Source organism: Cyclopterus lumpus, chromosome 20 (genome assembly GCF_009769545.1).
Source record: "Cyclopterus lumpus isolate fCycLum1 chromosome 20, fCycLum1.pri, whole genome shotgun sequence".
Lineage (NCBI taxonomy): Eukaryota > Metazoa > Chordata > Actinopteri > Perciformes > Cyclopteridae > Cyclopterus > Cyclopterus lumpus.
In genome coordinates, this window is record NC_046985.1 from 10,812,653 (window position 1) to 10,835,896 (window position 23,244).

Genomic DNA, 23,244 nt, shown 5'->3' on the forward strand with positions numbered 1-23,244 from the left:
ATCAAAACCACATGACTGTTTTTGACAATATAATTTTATTTGTTAATAATAATTACACAGACAGGCATCACTAGCACACAAAGGAGGTCTTTATACATCAGAGCTCATGATGACAAACTGAACTTGCGGTTGAGGGTTCCAGCCTTAATCTGGTCTTCCTTCCTATCCTGTAACACAGACAGATAACAGATGAGTTTATACAGCTTCCATGGCAACAGTCGTATAACCCTCTTCCCTTTGAGTACAATTTCTCAAATGCTCGTTTTATGAGTGAGCATTTTGTGATTGTCATGCAGTTTTTGTTCCTCCCAGCAGAAAGAGGGAGACCAACATCATGGCTCAGAAGTGTGAATAAGTAATCAAGCAAAGAAAGGTCTGGGCATCTTGTCTCATACCCTGTCTGTCTTGAAGACGTAGTAAAGGACAAAGAGAGGCACAACTCCAAACATTGCACCCAACAGAGAAGTCTTGAATGTGGGCCTGAAGGTTGCGTAGGGGTTGGCACGTGCATACACCCAGCGTGTCAGGGCAGGGTCTTCCTACAGAGACAGAAGTATGCAATTCAATGTCAATGATCACCCTGAAAACTGAATCTTTGCAGTCCAGAAAAAAAGACAAAAGTATAAAGACAAAATATAAAATATATAGTAGTATGAGTTCATGATACTGGAAAACTGTTTCCCACTATACAACAATCTATATCCAGAAGCCTTTTATAGTCATTAGGAAAACACAGTAAAACAAACTTTGCAAAGGGCAAAAGCTACCCAGGAGGTCCCCCTGTCAGGACGGGCCTTTTCCATTGAGTACTTTTTATGAAGGCTACAGGTGTAAATGATGAAAATGAATGAGGAAATTAATTTAGCTGCTTCAGCTTCAGAGTTCTGGTAGTGTGCATGTTGGCGTACTGGGACTCTTGGATACAATTGAGTCATTGTTAATATTAGTAGAAACACCTGTTCTTTTCACAAAATGTTTGCTTCAAATTAATCCAAAATGGACAACCCAAATGTTGGTATTCAGAAGAGTTAGGTTATGAAATAAGCTCAGTCACATATTTTACGTTGTTTTTGTGAAGAGTTGTGTAGTTTCAGGTATAGACAAAGTCAATTGTATGTTGGTGTCAAAGGGCATGGGACGTATGTCCATGCAGAACATTATGTATTGCAGTTCGATTGAAGCAGCTGGAAATGTAACTTTAACAGTCTGGACGAGGCTCAGTTTAGTTGCAGGGTTGAAAAGGACAGGAATGATTATGTTCATCTTTAACAATAGTAACTGTTGTACATTGACCCCATCTCTAGCATATGGCAACAACTTGACTAAATCTAAAAAAAGATATACGGAAGAATGGATTTAATGTTAATAATACACAGTATGGCTAACGTCCCTGTATCCAAAACTCAAACCTGTGACCAAACTCAAATCGTCCTGATAATATGATTAACGTTAACTCCATCCAGTACCGCATCACAACACCATGCACAACAATATGAGGCACTGAAATCTTTACAAAGAACGTTGCTCTTTAGTAAAAAACTGGGTTCGTCTGACTTGTGTGCACTGGCTTAGTGTTAGCCATTTCCAAGGGTGACATTGCTAGCTAGCGGGTCGCCACTTACAATGAGCTCTTTTCTGTGCGGGTTGTTGAGCTGCGTCTGGTACTGCCTCTTTAGATTCGCCCGTAGCGCTGCCCTGTCCTCTTCGGCACGTCGCTGCTCCGGCGAGACGTTGAAATACTCATTTGGGTCAAGCGTTTTTGGCCGAGTAGCCAAGGGCGCCTCTCGGTAGTCCGCCATGATTGTTTGATGACGCGTAGAACGGCGCGGACGTGAACTCGTGAAGTCTCGCGTTGATAACATGAATCGTCGCCATGGCAACATCACACTTTCTCTCGCTGTTAGGCCCGCGTCTTAAGTGAAACAATGAGCGCAGGTAACACAAAACAGGAAAAGGACGAGAGTGTTCTGGGTGAAAGTGATGACAGGAACTTTCATTTTGAAGAAATGTCTCTCGCGGATGACAGGAAATTGACGGAAGAGGAGGAACATTTGGAGGCCACGGTAAAAAACTATCCAAACCGGGTCAGAGGCCGGCGCTCCTTCCCCCAGGCCCATCACACACCACCGACCCCAGGGCGTGGATGACTTTCTGCGCAACTTTCTTTCCCAAATGAGCATGACAGAAACGCTCGATTGTTTTCAGACCGAGTGGACCGAGATGGCGCAGAGAGGACTGGTGAACCCAGAACATGTTGATGTGGTACCGGACGTGCACGTTGAAAACCAGCGTCTGGACAGCGAGCTGAAAAACGCGCAGCGGGAGGGGGAGGAGTACAGGCTGGCGGCATCTGCCGGAGCTGAGACACTGGCGAGGGTCCAGAAAGAAAGGGACTTCCAACGGATGCAACATAAGCGTGTTGTCCAGGAGAAAAACAGGGTCATCGAGGACATAAGAAAGCTTAAATCACAGTGCGACCACTACGAACTCGCGTTGAAGCGAAGTAATGAAAAATACCAAGCAGCTTTAAAGCAGACCATGCTGGTGACTTTAGAGAGGGACAAGGCCTTAGTGCAGGCAAAGAGTCAGGCAGCTCTGCAAAACATCCCCGTATGCGGGGATGTAGGGGAAGAAGGATCCGGGAACAGGAGAGGAGAGCCCAGTGTCAAAGGGACAACCCATCCAGTGATCCAGCCAAGAACCTCCATCTGCAAATAGTTCAAGGAGTCAGACTCGGGGAAGTCAGTGAAGGCAAATGTTTGTTGAAATAAATACATAAGACTACAACTCGGTTTTCAGGTACCAAAACGTTCCTGAAGTAGGCAATTTACATTAGGAAAACTTAAAAAAAGTGTTTTACTTTACTGCAGCTAAGAAGAACATTGACTTTATACTGCACTAGATTTAATTTATGTCATACATGTTTGTGTCTTGCATGTGACTTTACATCCAAAACAGTACATGATCATATAAAATAGTGTGCACATATGTAATCCCCCATGTCCATTAGAATATTGACACACATCAAATGTATTACATTAAGTAACAGTTTAAAAATAAAAAAATATATTATTCTGTGTGAATGCCCATGATAAAAATGTTTGATTCGTTATTGTGTTTTGTAAGATTTACCTTGAGTTCATGCCCATCGTAGTCTACCCTGTCCAAGGGGGTGAGATTTTTTCATTTGGGCAAGACACTGATATACAGTATGTGATAATAGACAGAGCTTATTTTTTCATAATATCTGCCACCTATGTTGCTCTGTTGTTGAGGTTCAGACATTGTACATTAGAGATTATAACCACAAGAGGGCAATCTCTAGCAATCTGTACACTACCACAAAGTGGATATCATCTAACTGCAGCCTCAAATTGGAGGAGAAGGAGAATGTGTAATAGCAGCAATCTGCTGAGCTGCACTCAGAGATAAATCAGTAGCACCAGTTACCAGCTTCATTCCTGCTCAAATGAGTGCTCTATTTTCCCCTTGACAACCACAGAAATGCTACCGCTTGTTTGCATTGGGTTTGGATGGAAATAAGGCCACCATCGTGCAGTGCTAACATTGCAATTTCAACTTGCTATGTGCACTGAAATTACTTTTGAATCCTAATGCAAATATCACATTTTAGGGTATAATATCCACTTATATAGTCAGATCAATAAATCATTATATTGACAAAGTGCAATATCACTTTCTTTCAGCTATATTTTATTTTGTAAGTTTATCTGGTTGTACTCTTTATTACACCAGCGGGGTAACATTTAAGAATATCTGCACTATAGTTGTGTAGCCTTTTCAAATATATATCAGTGACTTTACAATTGGATTATGCAATAAAGATACAACTTCTTTTTCTCCCTATTCTTGCACTTCAAACTTGAGTTGCAGAGTACAGAGATTCTGAGAGAGCTTTTTGATCCGGTGAGGCCAAATTATGTATTGTCCTTACAGGACCTCTGCAGTTTTGAAACATCCATTTATGACTTCAAAATTCAATGTGAGACCACACTCCCCAGCCAACATCTTTCCATGATGTTCAGAGAGACATTTAGCTTCAAATGAATTATTAATAACTGGCAGGCACCCGGCAGACCTCCTGGACCTACTATTGAACTTTGGAACGTTTCTGAATCTTTTTTTCTTTCCTTACAGCCTGCGTCCTTCTCCGTCAACCTCCACATCCCTTTATGTCTTTCTTTCCTCAGAACATTTGGTATTTTAGTCTTTATCGTACATCAGTGATGCTGACTGAGGTTTATTTGGATGCACTCACTGTGCAAAGTGTTTGACAAATAATACAGAGATAAAGATGTGATACAGATATGGAGGCAGTTACAGAGTAAGAGATAATACAGGAATTAAAAGTTCTGGAGGTTTTCTATCAGCAGTCTGTGCTACCCTGCAAGACTTAATCACTCCCAGTAATCACACGTCTTTTGTGCTGTTTTCGTCTTCTAAAATGCGAGCCTGCATGGTTTGGAAAGTGGAAGCAGGTTTCTTTTCTGACCACAAGTTAAAAGTACATTTCTCCATATTCTTTACCAACGGCCCCTGTAGTGGTTTGTAGACTGAGACAATGACCTAATGTGTTTTGCTTTTTTGGTACTTACTTATTCATGATATTTCCTGTCCCAGAGGCTTCATTACTCGTCTGCCCTTGAGGAATGCAACTAAGGAATGTAATGTTCCTTTCCACCCTTGTTTTCATCTACAGTACATAATTGTGCCAGTTTAGAGCCTTTGTAAATTTCACAAATGGTTACAAAGTCAATGAACTGGGGGTTGGAGGCAGGAGGCTTGCTATTTACAGCCAACAATTTGTACGTCCCATGCCCACATGACCTTTTCCGGCCTGCCCACCTCTCCCTCCATCCCTGATTCATCATGTCTGACGAGCATGGTTGTCTTTCACAGCCTCTATAAGACGTTTTCAACTTCGTGGCTCCATTTTAAATGTCCGAAGCTGATTGGAATTCCTCCCCTGCCTGGCCGACTCCCTGTGCCGCCCCCTCAGCTCCTCTCTCCACTGACAGCCCTGTCCACTTCACAGCCCGTGACGACCTTTGTGTCATACCAAAGAGAAATGAGAAGGAGAGCCCGCTTGGCTCAGGCTGAACCAAACCTGCTTTGCATCCCTTTATCTCTCTGCCTGCGTGCCTATTTCTCACTGCATCCTTTGTCTTGTTGAGGCAACTGACTTACACCGGGCTCTGAATTCTGATTGATTGAGAGAGATTGCTTTAGTCTCTTTACCAGCCATATATATGATATGTTGGCTCCTCATTCCTTCGAGTTATGTTTTTAAGAAATGCTGCTCTTTCCATTTATCATCAACTATCTCTGCCTTCCCATTCTAATCTATATCCATGAAATGGATTCGCCCCCTGTCTGAGAGTATTCCCTTCTTAATCAATCAGCTTACCATGGACCTATATAGTGGACAGCGGGTCAATCTCAGCAATATTTCCTGCTTTAATGTACTGAGCAGGGCAGAGATGGGACCGTGGCAGTGACTCAGCAGGCATCCATCATTTTCAAGGAGTGCTACACAGATGAATTGCCCTGAGATGGAATTGACAATTTTTTTATTTCAGCCTAAGTTCATCTTGGCGCTCGGCTTTTAGCTCAGTTTCTAGATTTCTTTCGAATGATCTGCTCAAAGTTAAAGGGATTTATTACCCGTGAATACCTCATAGTGAAGGATGTGGGGATTCCTGATGCCTGGGCTGTCAAGATCAGTGCCCAGCATGTTGTCGTTGGCATGGGAACTTCATGTAAAAACAGTTTTGGTTAAGATTGTAATGTCTTTGCTTCTATTGGGTTAAGGAAAGTCTTGAGAATACTTTTTAAATACCCTGGGTGAACTCAAAATGTGTGTTGTTCAAGTTAAAAACAACACTGTTTATTCTCGAATTCCTGACATTTTATGCTGAGTAATTTTCCAATCATAGCTATTGTTAGATTTCCAACCAGGCAAAGTGGACCACCGCCTCGGGGCCTCCGAGGTCCCTGTTCAAATCCATATGAGTTGATTGGACATAACTTCCCTAAAGGAAAAAAATTGTAATTTTGAGGAATGCAATTATTTGCTTTCTTTCCAAGACTTAATTGAGAAGATTGATACCACTTTCAGATTGTAAATACGAAGATAAAGGAAACTGTTAGTTCATCTTTGCTCAGCTTAGCTTAACATGAAGACTGGAAACAGCAAGCCCTGTTCTGTCTCTGTTATGCCGGACTATTTATTTCTGAAGCTAAGCTAATCATATCCTGGTTCTACCTTGATATTTAGCATAAACACATATCAGTTTTCTCCTAACCCTCTGTATAATAAAATTGAACTATTCCTTTAATCCAACAATTTCTTCCTGAAATGTTTTGATGCAGACTAGTTTGTACCCAATGGAAACCATTAGCAACATAGCAGTCTATGTGCTGTATATTGGTAAAGTATATCATTAAGATACATTCAGCATCAACAGTTTGCAAAAACAATAGCTTCTGGATGTCATTAGAGGCCGTGGCTACAACGTTTGATCTCAGTGTCACAGACATTGTGTAGACATTTGTTTTTAGTGACAGAATGAAGGGATTGCAGCTGGCAGATCGCCTCTGGATGTACAGACAAAGGCTTTGTATATAATAAGAAGCTGACAGAGCCTTGAAAAGTCAATGAATTCTGCATTGGCCCATACATAACCCTCCTGCTGCCATACATGTAGAAAGGACAGCTGGCTGATATATTGAGCTGACATCACAACACTGTTACTGAGGACTTACATATATCACAGATACATCAATGTTTCTCTCTCACTCGCTCTGTCTTTCTACTAATTAGGCCGAGAGTGATTTGACAGGGCTGAGCCACTGTGACAGCAGTAAGAGGAAGTCTTGACGGGCAGAGCTAGGGATGCTGTTTGGGAGAAGAGTTACACACAAGGTGAGGGAAGACAGCCGACGCCCTGTATCTGATCTAATAGGAAGTGGCAGGAGATGAAGAGAAGGAGCCAAATTCAGCCTGAAAGCGTGGTCATAGTCGGAGGTCAGCGAGAACAGAGAATAGACGAGGAAAGCCACTCTAGGAATACTGAGTAGGGAATACATTTCCATCTCACTCCACAGAGCTACAATACTTTCCTTACTTTTATGGCCTGATGCAAAGGAGTTAAAAGATCATTTCAGTTGGGCCATCATTACTATCAGTTATGATAACAAAATACTTTGATGTTGGTGTCTATGAACACAACAACGTTGCTACAATGTTTGGACTCATGGTTTAATGCACTTATCGTAAGTCGCTTTGGATAAAAGCGTCATCTAAATGACATGTAATGTAATGTACAATGTTGTCGGCCGGGGCAAAAACACAAGATCTCCGACAGTCAGACAGATTGTGAACAAGCCAAACAGTTAAAACATATCATCTAAACCACTTCTTTAGAGGTAAAACCCAAAAGTGCTGACCCTTTCCCCATGAATCAAAGAAATACGTTAACATTTTGTGCGAATACACTTCTTACCAAGAGTTAGATAAATACGCAAGTACGAATGAAACAGATGAGACAAATGCGTTAATTAGGTTTCCAGTCTTTGTGATTGCTAAGTTGTTCAAATCAGCACATTTCCCAACATGTCAATTAATTTCTTTTAAGAGTTATTTTCTGATTGATTGTTTTTGTAGATTTGTATTTATTTTTATTCATTTATTTTGCAGGGACAATGCACACTAATCAACAGTTGGACTGTAAGTGAGCCAGAGTTAGCCAGAGAGGATAATTTCTATCTGCTGTCCCCGGCCAGATGTTTTTAAGGCAGCCTAAAATAACAAAATCTCAAAATGAAATGGAAATCCAATTCATAGACAAACTGACAACAACATGGCACAACTGGCACAAGATGGGCACATAATTTGTTGAATTGCTGAACAAATTCAAAGATGGGGCCGGTGATGTGTGGAACCAGGCGAAGTTTGGCTTTGATCATCTGACTGCTTGTGTTTCTTGAAACAGGAATTATCCTTTAAATGGCAAAAACATAGTAATTCACATTGTGATGAAAATAATAGATAGGACGGTGTAATGTTTTTTCATCACTGTAGGATTCTGCAAAATGTCAGTGATAAGTCCACCCTATCCTCTTTATAGATACACGTGTTACCCACTGCTGATGTAGAACTTGTTTGTGACTTTCTTTTCCCACATTGCATGTTGTTTTGGATGAGATGCTCCTGTCAACAGAAACTAATACTTACGCCGTGGTTTCCGCTGCTTGAAAAGGATATTAACTGTCAGCCACTAACGACGTATAAACCTGAAGCTTTTATGGGAAATTGTGACGTATCTCGCATGCTTGAGCCATTTCCTACCACAATCCTATAGATTGAAGACTTTTCAATTATTTTCTTACTAGTGATTATCACCAGCTTTGTTCTTAAGGGGATGACGGAACCCAAAGCAGGGCGGAAACAATGCCACAGACCATTATGAAGACCGCAATGACTAAAATATGCTTTAAGGATTCCCTTTGTGTTGACCACACACAGTTACACATGCTCAAATAGAAGTCTGAACTTTAATTTAACATTTACATCATCGGAGGAAATGGGTTTATAAGGTTATTTATAGCTTGTCTGTGCTCAGTAATATTGCTTTGTGCATGTGTGTGTGTGCGTGTGTGTGTGTGTGTTTGTGTGCACTGTCTGCAACTTATACGCACACACTCGGACACTTTTGCCTTGGTTCCATCAGGGTCATCGTTTTCCCAGGATGCATTAGCCTAAGGGTACAGTCAGTCAGTGATAACCTGCTGGCAGCTGTCACAGGAGTGTGTGTGTGTGTGTGTGTGAAGATGATGGCAGGCGAGTGAGCTGAGGCTGTGTTTCTCTTGTTGACTCTAAATACGAATAGTTAGGTCTTAGTCCTTATCAGAGCATGGCTGTTTTCTGAAAAATGTATGGCTTCCTGTGGTTGTTTGTCACCAAGATGACACCAAGACAGTTCACAACTAGTTAATGTGGGTTATGATGGCATTGTCAACAGCTGTTGCAGGACCTTACACATGTCTATATTCTCCTAAAGTGAGCTACTGAAGCATATTCTGCATCAATTATGTGCTTCAGGGGAAATGCCAAGTTTATAAATAACATTTTGTTGGGTTATTTTCTTCCTTTGCTCTCTGTTTGTGTCTATAAAACCATAAAATGAGACTGAGTACTGCATACCTACGTCATTGAGCCGAGGGCTTTGATCAGTAATTGAACGGAGGATGAGTCATCCTATTCATTTAGATTGCCGTACACTTTTACACAGGCTTTTTTCCTCATCAGATTGCCTCATACAGGATTTTCTGGAGACATTACTTTGGGTGGGCCGCTGTGCCATTTTAGGTGTCAATTTAGCATGCTTTTATTTTTAACTCAACATGCAATCACACAATACAGCACAGTTTTTCTGAGTTGTGACAGAGGTGATTTGTTTAATCTGATATGCTGTAAATAGAGACCCAGAAGCAGAGCAGACCACAAAGATCAGATTTGGTGCACACATTTACGTCAGTGTCCTGCAGAAATACTCAAACAAACCCTCTGGTCCAGACCATACTGTGTTTCCATTCCTGGCCAAATGAATAAGAAATGACACAAGATATTTAAATAGACAACGTTTGACTCCTGAAACAGATGGTCTAGACTGCATTTAGATTTTCTTTTTCTCTCTCACACGCAGGCTATTTGCCCTTGGCTTCTGTAACGTAAATGGATTAAGGCCTTTTATAGAAAAGAGGTTCCTGCTGTTTAATTCTGCTGCCATCTTTGCAAACAACGCACCATACATGTAACACTTGCCATCTGTAATTGGGGACTTAGTGGTGTTGCAACCCCATGGTACTCAATTTTATGAATCAGTCATAGTCAGTTTCACAGACCCTTGAGTGGGAAATGTAACGTGTCATTCTGGGAAAGAGAGAGGGAAAGACTGAGCTGCTACTGTTATACAATTTCTCAATGGAGCTCAGAGTATAAACTATTATACAGTTTATAGAGGAGGCTGCAGTGAAGCATAAAGTACTTGGGGCGATTGTGGCTCAGTGATAGAGCAGAGGATCGGTGGTTTGATCCCCGGCTCCGCTAATCTGGGCAAGACACTTAACCCCAAATTGCTCCCGTAGCTGTGCCTCCGGTGTGTGAATGTTGTGTGAATGTTAGTTAGTCCTGATGGACAGGTGACACCTCACATGGTAGCTCCTCCCATCATTGTATGTATTGGTGTGAATGATGGCATATAGGGTGAAAGCTGGTCGGAAGATTAGAAAAGCGCGATACAAGTACAGTCAATTTACCATTTAATGTTTAAAGACTCTTACACCATATATCTCTACGAAACTTTTATTGAAATATGATACAACACAAGAAATATTTCTGCAAAAATATAACCCCAATCTTCATAAGGAATCTGTGATTAAATAGGTTAGAACAAAATGGCAAACTATAATATTAATATTGGATCATTTTTTACTTGATTTTATAACATGCAGGAATATATTAGAGACTTGAAATAGTGTATAAAAAGCATCCGCAGGCTGGCTGAGAAAAGTAAGCTAGCTTACATTTGAAACAGTAATGATTGACACGCGCACCAAAATGATTTAAACCAAACACACACAGAAATTCTTATTCCAAATGTCCAATTTTCACACCAATCTTCATTTTTTGTTTACATGTTTTTTGAGGGGACTGTGCACACTAAGGCAGCTGCTGCATGACCCACAAGTTACCCAATGCAGGCAGTGTCAGTATGCACAATATCAGAGTGTTCACTGAAATACAACACAGAATATAAAATTGCCATTACACACTCGTCCTTCTGTATGCTTCTTTTGGGTCTGTCGTTCTGTCCATCATTCTGTGGATCTCCCTGGAGAGCACATGACATGTTATTTAAATACCTATCAGATACAGTATGTTTGTGCGCAGGAGAATAAACACTACATGATGACTAACCAGGACGGAGAAGGCCCCAGATCGGCCTGAATTCCTCTTGGGAGGCTCGGCCTTCACCTGTCTTCTTGCTCTAGGTCACCTAGAAGTGAAATCCAAAACAAAAGAGTGAACATTTTCAAGTGCAAAACTGAACGGACATTGCCAGAATGAGCCATTTCAATGAACAGATTATACTAGCTAGTAGACCAAAGCGAACCAATAAAACCAGGTAAGGTGGCCTTATAACTCTGCAAGCACATCCGGCCTCTTCGTCCCAGCTGTTCCCCTGCACGGGGTTGCCATGGAGACTCACCTGTAGGGGGTTGGATTTCTTGTCGTTGCTAAGGAGGGAGAAGGAGCCAAGGCGGGATTTACGCTTGTTCTTTTTCTTACTCGCAGCTTGAACCAAGTGCCGCCTGGACCTATCAGCCTGAGAATCCATAGACACCGGGATTAGTATACACGTTGATACTTCCTGCACACACAATTGAGCTCTCTTTGAATTTCAAAAAACATAATCCCTAGTTCAGATTTTTGATGTAAGAGCATTCTCTAGATGCATTTGACAATAAATGTGGTTTCTGTGGCTCATTTCTGTATTTCAGCTCATACAGATGATTCAGTATGACTAAAGCTTCACTGGAGCATTGGCAGCAGCAGCCACCGCTGTAAACCAGTCCCCACCTTCCCCCGCATTTGGCTTTTGCTCACTGTGACTCCTGTGTGACTAACAAGAAGTGGTTTACCTGGGTGAGAGTGTTAGGGAAGCCTTTGACAGAGAAGGCCCCGGGCAGGCTGGAGTGGCTCAGGTGGGTGGGACCCCTCCGCTCCAACTGTCTCTTACGTCTGAACAAAACCTACGAGGATGAGACGGTCACAACCACATCCACAACCTCAGAGGGAAACAACAACTTATGCACGTCTTTCTGTGTGCGAATGCATCAAGTCGTATGTGAGGTGGATGCTGAGTGGAGGAGCACATTGTCCTTTGCCCTGCTCTGCTCTGTCCTGTCCTCGTCCCATGAAGGCAGGCAAACTGCAGCATTAAGAGATGGAAACTGCAAAACTATTATTGTGGGTGGCTCCGCCATTTCCTGCATTTCTCACCGATTGCACAGAAACAAAGCATTGCTATTTTTGCTAATAAATGGACTGTCACGTTGAGAAACAACAGGTTTCGGTTTGTCAATTGGATCTTTGTCATACATTTATAATGGTGTCACAGGTCCTTGATCCCATCAGTCCATTTCCCCCCCGCCAATTTAAAATGAAATAAAAGATTGTTTCCAGTATTTTATAATAACGTCCTACCCTTTCTCCTTTTTCCTCACGACGACAACACATAGCTACAACATATTTGACCCACAATAATTTGTGCTGCCATTTAAGATGCTTGTCGTGATTGCTGTTGACCTACATTTTGATGATTGCTTTAGTTGCGGCACAACAGCCGTACAGTTCATTTGAGGGATGATTACAATATGCATATTATGTTATTGCGGGGATACACACATTGCTTGTGTGTGTGAGGGACTTCAGTGACCTATGTTTAGCTTCTTTGGTTTCACTGCCGGAAAGCTTTGTCACAATTACATGATGTCACCATCTGTATCAGTAACATAGTTATCTAATTATTCAGTTTGCTCAGATTAACATAATTGTGTTTTGTGTTCTATAATAAAGAATGAACTCAACCCATCACTACCACCTCCCTCTTTCAACACCGCTTCATTCCCCTCTGTTGTTTGTTTCTGCCTCAACTTTAGAGTACCATGATGTCTTTTCTTTTATCTTATTTCTGCTGTGTCATTCCCATGAACGTGCACCAGACTCTGTCAGAGGAAAACCTGCTCTGAGCTGGAGGGCAGGAACTCAAGGATTCATAATGAAACAGTAACCTTGAGTAGTATTAGTATGGTGACACGTACCAGTTCTTCAGTTAATGGTAGCGCCCTCTGCTGCTTCTGATCATCATACTGAGAAGAGGAAGAGGAAAGGATCAAGAGTCTACTGATATTCATACACTGCCTGATTCAATACATACAGACACTAGCTACTGATTGAAATGCTCATTATCTATTCATAAATATTAACCATTTAGTAGTCAGGTCCTTTACGTTAAGTTTTCATTTAGTGTCACTGTATGAAAATAGGAAGACATTGTGAGTGTTTTAAGCTAAATCCAACCTCATCAAAACCTGCCAGAATCCATCTGTATCTCTGTTGTTGTGCACGTTATATGTTGATGAGTCAATAAATTACTCATTTACTCATCTCATAAGTGACCTTTGCGGAAAACTCAAGTAAACTAAACCAAATATAGCCTCTGAAAAGGTGCTCCGTTGGTTATTAGTTAGTCCTCGCCACATTTGAAGTTTACAATTGTGTATTCTGCAATTACAACACAAATAACTGCTGCAGAAAAACACATATGTGGCACATGCTCCCAGAAATGGAACAGAATTCCCAATGACTCTTTCATGTGTGGGTGAAGATCCTTCTCACTCCTCGCAGCTCTTGAATCCGTTGTCTAGATGAGTGTGATTACTTTGGACAGAACATGGGGACTGTCCTCAGAAAAATGTTCACCACAAGTTTAAAGTATAACAGCCGCTAGCCACATGAAAAGCCAATAAGGGAGCTGAAAGATGTTGTTCCACGGAGGGGTATATTTTTGGTGTGTTGGCATAATAGCTGTAAAAACCATTACAATGAGACTTTGTTTCTGTTGAAAAAAACAAATTATACGTCTCCACAGGTCAGGGTTAGACTGTACACGTCGACTACCATCCTCACACACTTGACCACTACTATCGTCACAGCTGCCTCTTTCCAAGGAGTCCTACTTACTTACATTCCAGCAGAGCTACTGTAGAAGCACTGACCACACTGTGTCTGAGCAAAAGCTAAGCAAATCAGTACGCGATAGTCATTGTAACCAAAACTGAGAGTACAAACTGATTATTGCTCTTTTCATGAAATATATATTAAGGTGCATCCTAAATTATTTCCCTCATTATATTTCCCTCTGAGATGTGGCTTGTACAAAAGAGAAAGAAATGCCTAAATAATTTTGTGAATTCACTGTAATTTTCGACAATTTAAAACTCTTCTCTTAAAATTCAAATCAAACTGACTTAACATTAACATGAGAGATGTAGTTTCACTGCCAGCTTGCACCCATAAAGTGTTCTGTGGTGTCCTTGCTGGAGAAAATGCTGATAATTCAGAATGTTTTCACTTTCATTTGAAAGAAGGGTTAGTTATTATAGTTAGGTCCAGCAAACAACGTTTAAATAGACTCAAACAGGCTGCACTTACCCCTGTAGTGTCACAACAGCACAGATGACGACTGATACATAATGAACACCTTTGGTTACCACTGTCCTTCCCTAACTATCACATCCATTAGAAGTGTGTCTCTTACCTGTCCGTCTGCGGTCTGTCCCCTGACACACAGCTCTCCCTGTGTTGCTCCTGAGCAGTCGAGGGCGTGTGAGAGCAGGCTTGCCTGCAGACAGAGCACGCACAGCCAGATAGTAAACCCCATGATCCAGGCAGGAACTCGAGTGTTTCCAGTCCCTGTCAGCTCCTTGCTTTATACTCTCGGCTCTGCTAATGAGGACCAGATGCAGGGGAACGAGAGGACATGCCAGCTTCACGCAGACAAACAGCCCACCACAAGCCTGTGCTCTACGCCAGCCAGTGGCCTGTGGTGCTGCAGAAACATGTCAGACATCTTGAGGGGCCTCCCCTTTCAAAACTGCCTCCCCCTACCCCACTAACTCTACTTAAAGAGCAGGACATTTTCCACTTATGCCTGCATTGTAGCTCCTACAAGTGTGTGTGTGTGTGTGAGAGTGTGTGTAACTGCTGTCAAACTTCTGTACATAACAAATGAAATATTGCTGGTTTAGTTCTTGTAACGTCTTGAAGAAATACTGCATTATGCAGCGAATTAGGCTCCTCAGTGTGGACGAATCCGTCTCCTTGTGCTTTCAAAATGTAAAGGAACAGTGGCTGTTTATACAGCTCTGCAATGATCTAAACACAGTGAGCCTTTTAGAATTACAGTAATTCCTCCTCAGTACACGTCTCTGTGGAATATACAGCTATCAACACTGTCAATTCATCTTTCAGCTTGCAGACTTCATTTGACTGAACATTGGCAAAGGATTGTCGAATATGGATAAAAAAACATTTAAAGTCTATTGGGGGAAACTTCTCTTGAAAAAATTGAAAAACAACAACAGAAATGTAATTTGTTAGACTTCATTTTCTCCTTAAATCGTACAGTATGTTTCACATTACCAGGACTGCATGTTGAGGGGGTTATATAGCCTACCTCTGTGTAAGTTTATATGGCCTTTAAAACAGCACACCATAAAGAATGCATCTCCTGATGGGGGCATGTTATATATGAATAGGCGCCCTGTTTCAAGGTGTATTACAAGATGGAAAGAGTGAGTGGGAGCAAAAGAGACGGGAATCTAATGTCTTCAAGACTCAGGCTCCGGGTCACAGAGGAATTGACTCCCGCAAGGATTGGAAACATGCTGTGATTCATGCTGTCCAAGACAAGCCTATATCCCACTTCCCTGTCTCATATCAGTGAGCAATTTTTCTTCTTACTCAACAAACCAGGAAAACATTGTGAAAGCATCTGTAATATCTCTGACAATTTCCCAGTGAGTCACAGTGTGTGGGGAATATTGAAGGGTGGTTATTCATCTTTATGCCCCCCCCCCCTCCCCCGCTTCCTTTTTTTCATCTGAGATATGTTCGACGTGTAGGAACTGTTGTTGCAAACTTCTCTCTGGAGGTTCAGCGAGACCACTGGCTAGACAGCAGGATAATGATGTGAAGTGAATGAGGGGATGTTTAGTCAGGAGACAAAGGAAGGGAATAGTAAAAAATGACCAAATCAGCAAACACTGCTTTACTTGGCAGCCCCAAAAAAAGGAGACACAAGTCTTTGAGTGGACAAACATGTCAGCCATTTTACTGGACAGACAGTTTCAATCTCAGTCCTAGTGCACTTTAGTTTAACAAAACATTAAAGGACTTCTTGTAAGACACGATGAAATCATGTTACCAAGGTTACAAGTTTGTGTTAACCTCTCACGGACCACAATGTGGTCGCGTGAAGAGACAGTAATCACAGCGAGGCAGTTATTTCATCCCCCAAATCCCAGTTATTCACTCCACACTTTCAAGTTTAAAGTAACTTTTTTAATGCATCTCAGGGAGTTGACTGTATAAAATTGCCATGCAGAACTGCTGTCAGTATTCTCCCTGTCCTGCCTCCCTCTGGGGAAGTGTCATTCGTCAGCGGCTCTGGTTTGAGCTGCTGTCAAAGTGTCCGAGGATGAAGCTCTACGCCGAGCAGCTGTTGACCTTGTGAAAATCGTCAACAGTCTGCGCTGACCATGGATGAGAAAACAGGTAATTTGTGACACATAAATACTTGTAGAAATGTGTTTGTGTCTGCGCATGAGGGGAAGCAACAAAGCTGTTTGGCAGCAGCATGACAGATGAGAGAAAACAGGAAATGTGATTTAGGGATCAACATCTGGATTAGGAGACTTGACTCATAAAGTAATAGATGTTTTGGATTATGTCACTGAGCATCGACTCTCTTACTGCCCCATTTGTTAAAGGGTTGGTTCACCTAAATTACAGAGAAAACTTGTCTCACTAGTTTTGGTTTTATTTGCCCAGATTTTGAATGAATTGATGAAAATGACGCCTACGCCCAATTACCATGGAGGTAAATGGAATTTTGTTTGCTGGGCTGAAAACATTGCTTGAAACTATTTGAAATGTTCGACAGGATTGGGTCTACACATTGTCCCTGTTTCTCGGTATAATCCACAGATTGTTTTTTCAGAAAATAGCCCTTTTGAAAATTAGAGTAAATTGCATATCAGTTACTCAGCCTGAGTTACCATGTATTGCGCTGTTTCCAGTCTTTATGCTAAGCTAAGCTAATTGGTTGCTAGCAAGTGGTATCAAGTGTTAGCAGCAAGTTAGCTATCAAACAGCCTCTTCACGTCAATATGCCCCACCCATTGCTCTTTTTATAGAGGAATGATGAATGAATTAATAAAACAAAAACAATACAGCTCCCCTTTATCACTCTGGGTTATGTATTTCCAACATTAAAATAAATAATAGCCATTGTGAGAGGAGCTGCTTTACTCTTGGCTTGCCTCCAGATGAAATTAACCACGGACATAACAGTCAATTAGCCTCCTTGTGCATCAAGGTGAAATTTGTCCTATTCAGGAGTCCATTTGGCAACCTAAACTCAGCCATGCTCCAAATAGCACTTCCAATTATGTGTCTGTGTTATTGTATGCAGATAGCGTACGTGTGTTTGGCAGAAGAAGAGAACTCCTGTGTGGGAAAACGTGAATAGTGTGTGTATGTCGGGTCATGTAACCTCGAGCTTAGAGATGAAATACTAAAACTCATTTCTCATTGGACACTTATAGCTCTGATTACAAATCAATACTTCTCCTCTTCTTGTTCTCTGCCGCTGCTTTGGTAACAGCTTTGCTTTAGGTGCAAGTGAAAGAAAGCAGCAAGGCCTTCAATTCCCTCATGTGGAAACAGCGGAGGAAGCCAAGGACGAGACTGAGGAAAAACAGTGTGGCTGTGCTTTGACTTGTGCGTTTGTCATTGAACAAAGAGGGATTATTGTCTTGCCTCTTACATTTCACTTTCCGTTTATGTGTCCTTGGCTGTTTGAACATTAGCACACAGAGGAGCGCTCATTTGACTCAAAGTGAATCCTAAATATATCATCACTGACTGACAGTGTTTGTCTTTAATTTCACATCTGATACCCGCCACAGATTTTCATTCAATAAAAAGGCACACAGCAATCGCAGCCCTCATTCTCCCACACCAGGCAGATGAAATATTGCTTTACTCCAAAGGCAGCCCTTGAGATCCGTCTACAGAGAACCATAACTTATCAATTTAGACATCAAACCTCCCAGGAAGAGAACAAATTTAGTCTGTAGATTATCAATTGAATCACAAGTCACTGTGGCTGGGGGCTGTGGGGACGTAAATCTCAAGGGAGTCAATATCGTTGATGGTTTTAAAAAAAGGGGGGAAATTTCTATTTTACTTCACAAAACAAGAAAGTAGGGCATGTTGAAACCTTTGCTAGGTTACAGCCATTATATTACTTTAAAATATTTGTGGTTGGGGGGGTATGGGAGGGGGGCTTAAAATAACTGACAAACAGTAGCTATTTTCATAACGCACCTTCAATGTTTTGAGTAAATGTAGGTGATTGTCAGTGTCTTTCTCTTGTTCCATGTGAAAAAATGGCTGCCAATTTCCTGTAGACAAGAACACGATTACAAGAAAGTTTTAAGGGCCCACAGGAACAAATTGTGTCCTCTAAGTTTCCTAAAACCATGTCATTTTCTTTTCATGGCCCCCCCTCTATACACATTATACGTGCCCACATGCTACCTTTTCAGCAATAAATTTGACAATTCATCTGTTATAAAAACTTATTGAACCAACAAAACAAATGCCAGTGATGTAACTTGTACAAACACCAATATGAGGTGAAATAAGTAATCACAGGTGTATTTGAACTAGCTATGCAAGTCATTTTAATGGAACGTCTTCAGTTTCTCAAATGATCATTTCAACTGTGTTTTTGAGAAGTTTCATGATACCCGCAGTACCCATTATCGTACTATTCGTGATATTGTACCCATATGGAAGTAATGAGTAAGTAGGAAAGTGCTCATTAAGCCCAGACTGTTCGGTTATTATCACAGCGCACCAGCCATTGTATATTCAGCCAGAATACTAAACACGATATCATGAGAGAGTGTCAGACATAGTGTGGGTCGTGCCCTCTCACTATCTCTCATTTATATCCCATCCTCTCACTGCCCTGGTTACCATGGCAGCAAGGAGTTGGATTCAAACACTGCCATTGAGGGTTGAAGCCGTTGACGAGAGGAGGGAGACAAACATGTCGGTATCTGGGTGGGACAAGGTGTGGACAGGCTCAGTCTGACGTGCATGGTGCTGCCACACATGCATTTTTGCATACATATCATAACCAGTGTATAGGCTGTTGTTGTTGGTGGATCCCTTTTCTTTGTAATGCAAAAAGGAACTGAAAGGATCTTTTTTTCTGTGGGAACATGAATCTGAAATCATATTAATTGACTACTAATAGGCCTTAAAAACGAACTGGGGGAACTGCAGAGTTGGTGATAATTCTCTGTGACCTATTTCACAATGCACATATAATTTGATCCATTGTTAACTTTGGTACATTTGATATTCAGAGCATTGATATAACAGCAAACAAACTATTTTCTATGTAAAGATATAGTGGAGTAATGTACCTGAGCAGAGAATGTGTGTCTTGTTATCCGAACTTCTCCGTGCTGTGTTTCCATAGAGGCTGGTGCTTTTAGTGCATGTTAGTGCATGTGAGCGCCTTTGCACCATGAAAGTGTCTGATTGCATGCAAATAAGTGATTATGTACCTTTGAACAAGAAGATAAAATGAGTTGAAAGCATTTCATAACTTCTTCCGATATGCGGGTGAAATCATGATCAGAGTCTGGACTGAGAAGCTTATTCACCGGTGGTTTGTGTTAACAAGTGTTCCTAAATCTGGGAGGCTAGCAACAAATACAGCTATTTAGTAAACAGCAAACTTGGCTGGAGAAACCTATTGGCAGGCAACAGGGAAGTGGAGCGGCTGGCAAAATGACTTTCACTCATCCACATTTGTGGAATAAACACAAGACAGGAGGGGAGTGCTGTGTGACTAATATAGTCTGGGAGGAGATTGACCAGACTGTCAATATGTTGTGGTTTCCAAAATCTGGAAGGGAACATAATTAGTTATGGGCTACTGGAGTACTAAAATGAACATCTTTAAATGTGAGTGTCTATCTAGAAAGTGTTGCATTGTATATGAAAAACAGAAAATGTTCACACTCTGAGGAGCTTTGAAGCTGCAGGTCAGCGTTTCTCAGAGGAATATCGGACCTCTTGTTTTCCAGACACATTTCTTTCCATGACCTGGCATGCTCATGCATTGCATTTTTAAAATGCAAATCAGTCTTAATGAACATCTGCTCTGAAGGCATTTCGCAGCACCTGAGAAAACGGTCTCCATCCAGTACTAACCGTTACGGCTGAGTAACGAGGAGGTAGAGCAGTTGTTTTCCATTACGTGTGTGATTTTCCTCAGCTCCTGCTTTGACTCATTACCCAACCCAGAGGACAATAAGCACTTGTTTATTAGCTGTAACAGGGAAAATAACTTTATGAACCCTCTGGATTTCTAAAAAGGCCTTTATCAAGTGTAAAAATGACAAAAAGCAGAATCCATCAAACTATGTATCAAATGTTGAAACAAAAAAAGGAACAGGCTTCTCTTTAATCCTCTCCCTGTACAATTGAATATCCACGCTTCCCCTTACTCCACACTATGAATAACAGAACAATGCATGGAGTGAGTCAAAATGTGTGTTTGGTATTTGTGATGCTTTGTTTCCAACACTGTGATGGCCACTTATGGCCAATTAGTCATGCTGAGTGGGCAGAGGCTTCACCTTCACCTCATCACTGACGAACACAAAGAAAATATATGTTTAAAAGGAATACGCTGAGCGATTGCAGACGGAACAAGCCCACAGCAGGAGGGGAAAATAGGTTGCTCATCTTGGCATCAGTAGCAGAGGATTTAACAGACACATTATTGTTGGATTACTAGCAGGAGCTTTAATCTAAAATCAATACTCTAAGCCGGAGGTCTTTGATATCTCAGGCCTTTAATCTGGATGGAAATGACAACAAACCATGTATTTTATTTATTGCTTCCCATTGATTGAGAAATAACTGAATATGCTTTATGGGCTCGTTAAGATCTGCTTTATGGCCACTTGTAGTTTACAAGGTAATCCTATACAATTCTACTCAAGAGATGTCAGTCCCTGCTGATGGAAGCTATGCTTCACACATGCGTGTGAGCAGATTTTTTATTACACTTAGTTATGCACAACTGAGCATTCACACTGCACAGTTACATCTGGAAATGGTCTGACTCTGAGGTAACAAGAATAGTCCAAAGACAATTTGGAAGTCTGCAATGCCTTTTGGGATATGAAGAGTGAAGAATACAGCGGTTGTGGGAGACAATGCTATTGGTTGGTGGCAATTTATCTGTCAGTATTTGTCTCCATCTCAGAGTAAGTGGTACAGCCTTGAAAAGCTTCCCCCTGAGAATCAATGTGTTACAGGTGGAGACACAGGCACGCCTGTATGTATGTAGGTCAATATAGATCATGGAGCCCTGAGAAGAGACCGAATGTTGAGTGTCGCAGGTGCAAAAGCCTGTCGTCTTAGGTAAGTGCATCCGATGCACCTGCTGCCTGCATAAACACAGAAATGTCACTGTGTTTTTAATCACAGGAAATAGGATCTCTGAGCACATCCATGAACAGACTGAGGTTTGATACAGTTTTTTTCCAGAAAGACACCCTTTGCTTTAAAAATAATAAATCCTGTATTGTGCTGGTTTGCTAGATTGTTTTTAAATTCAGCATTTGTTTTCATTGAAGTTTCTTTCTTGAAATGTTAAAGAATCCCCATAGTTGAAGTACATGTTACAATGTTAACGGATTTGTATAGTGCCCCTAAATCTCCATATTTTGGATAGCAACCCCAACATGTGTATCTTTGTAGCACAAGAGATCTTGAGATTTTTTAGGATTTGCATTGTTTTTTGTCAATACAGCAAACAACACATATTATGACAATAGAAACCAAATGGATTCATTTTGGAGGACCCCTGGTGGCTGAGCTTTGCTTCCAGCTTGCCAGTACCTGGTCCAGCAGGTACATATTTGAGTGGTAAGTATTTTCTGCCTCGGAGAAATTACATTAACAAATTGTTGCCTTTCTAAAAGAAGTTCTTAAATCAACTCTTACTAGCTGCTAACATACAGTTATGATTAATTGGACATTTACATGGTTTTGAAGGCTGACATTTGGTTTAAGGACAAATACATATACAGTGTGCAGTGAAGCCCTCAGAGAAAAGGGGCCGCAAATGCCAACCTTCAGGCTGCTGAGCTGTAATCTGCCTCCAAACACACACAGAAACACTGAATGTCACTGCAGACAATACCCACCCACATACACATGTGCGCACACACCACTGCAATCCTAGCATGTGACACGCATAGAAGGACCAGAATGCTTTGCTCTCTTTAGTCACTCTAAATATTCCACTTTAGCCATAACTCCTAGGCAAGCTTTGAGGGCTCCCATGCTTAGAAAATCTATCGCACATTGCTGATACGTGTTAAGGCATGCCACTCTGACCTGCTGATTGCATTTTCACACCGTAGCTACTCGGGATGACTGCATGAATATTCCCTCTGTTCCCAGCCACAAGCTTGATACGATTATTAAAGTGTGCAAATACCCTTGTGTAATAAGCCAAATGCCCCAGGCCAAAATGTTCACATTACCCACTCTATGCAGCCTTTTCGGAAGTAGGAAAAGTTGCAATGGATCAAGCAACAAAATGAAGAGATCGTACTTGCATTCACTTCAGATCTGCAGAAGTAAATGCGGTGTCATACTCGGCAGCAGAGCATGAAGCACACACACTGGTACGAATGTACATGTATGTAACCAGCAGTTGCAGAAATGTCCATGTGACCAGGGGATTGCTGACGTAAAACCCCAGAATGACCCCCACACTCGACACCGGAGCCACTTAGTGAGCTACAATAGAGGACTGGGGTTGTACTGGGAGTGTCCATGCCAAGTAAAGTTGCTTCTCTTTCAACCCTGTCATGTGTGCTTCGTCCCGCTCTCTTCTGCCTCTTTACTCACCTGATTGACTTCGTAGTAGTGCAACAACAGCAGCTGTGGTTATATTCCAATGTGTTTGTTTGCCATGCTTTAACTACATCTTGCAGACAAAGCGATGAAAACAGCAGTTAAACAGGCCAGACATGTGTTATTTAAATCTCCAAACGATGAGCGCCTGAATCTTAATAAGCACACTCTTTTTAAAGTGCACCACTGCACAACTGCTACGGAGTCATATTTGCTCAAATTAAAGATTTGAATAATCCCCGCCTGTGACCTTTTTACAATGATTGCCAAGACCTTGTATTTCAACACTAGGCTAATTATATTCACTAACAGTATTAACAGTAGAATACAATTTCTATACATTTTAG

At 41.4% G+C, this 23,244-nt stretch overlaps 2 protein-coding genes across 2 annotated transcripts; both read right to left on the reverse strand.

Moving 5' to 3' along the window:
- Window positions 1-16: 16 nt before the first annotated feature.
- Window positions 17-1,825, reverse strand: ndufb4 (NADH:ubiquinone oxidoreductase subunit B4). Its single transcript, XM_034560203.1, has 3 exons — window positions 1,623-1,825; window positions 396-539; window positions 17-167 (listed from the first exon to the last, which is right to left on the reverse strand). The coding sequence occupies exons 1-3, from the start codon at window positions 1,797-1,799 to the stop codon at window positions 105-107; spliced, it is 384 nt and encodes a 127-aa protein (XP_034416094.1). The 5' UTR covers window positions 1,800-1,825; the 3' UTR covers window positions 17-104.
- An 8,555-nt stretch (window positions 1,826-10,380) lies between these two features.
- On the reverse strand, window positions 10,381-14,657 carry si:dkey-12l12.1. Its single transcript, XM_034560408.1, has 6 exons — window positions 14,409-14,657; window positions 12,910-12,957; window positions 11,728-11,838; window positions 11,291-11,411; window positions 11,003-11,076; window positions 10,381-10,916 (listed from the first exon to the last, which is right to left on the reverse strand). Exons 1-6 carry the CDS (start codon window positions 14,529-14,531, stop codon window positions 10,773-10,775), a joined length of 621 nt encoding a protein of 206 aa, XP_034416299.1. The 5' UTR covers window positions 14,532-14,657; the 3' UTR covers window positions 10,381-10,772.
- Window positions 14,658-23,244: the final 8,587 nt, after the last annotated feature.

Bases quoted from the DNA above. Each gene is read 5' to 3' on its own strand.
- si:dkey-12l12.1 (XM_034560408.1), bottom strand. From the start codon at position 14,531: ATGGGGTTTACTATCTGGCTGTGCGTGCTCTGTCTGCAGGCAAGCCTG. The intron at 11,839-12,909 runs GTACGTGTCACC...TCATCCTCGTAG, and splicing joins TACCATTAACTGAAGAACTG to GTTTTGTTCAGACGTAAGAG. The intron at 11,412-11,727 runs GTAAACCACTTC...ATGGATTCTCAG, and splicing joins TCCCTAACACTCTCACCCAG to GCTGATAGGTCCAGGCGGCA.
- ndufb4 (XM_034560203.1), bottom strand. From the start codon at position 1,799: ATGGCGGACTACCGAGAGGCGCCCTTGGCTACTCGGCCAAAAACGCTT. The intron at 540-1,622 runs GTAAGTGGCGAC...CTGTCTCTGTAG, and splicing joins CGCACAGAAAAGAGCTCATT to GAAGACCCTGCCCTGACACG. The intron at 168-395 runs GTATGAGACAAG...TCTGTGTTACAG, and splicing joins ACGTCTTCAAGACAGACAGG to GATAGGAAGGAAGACCAGAT.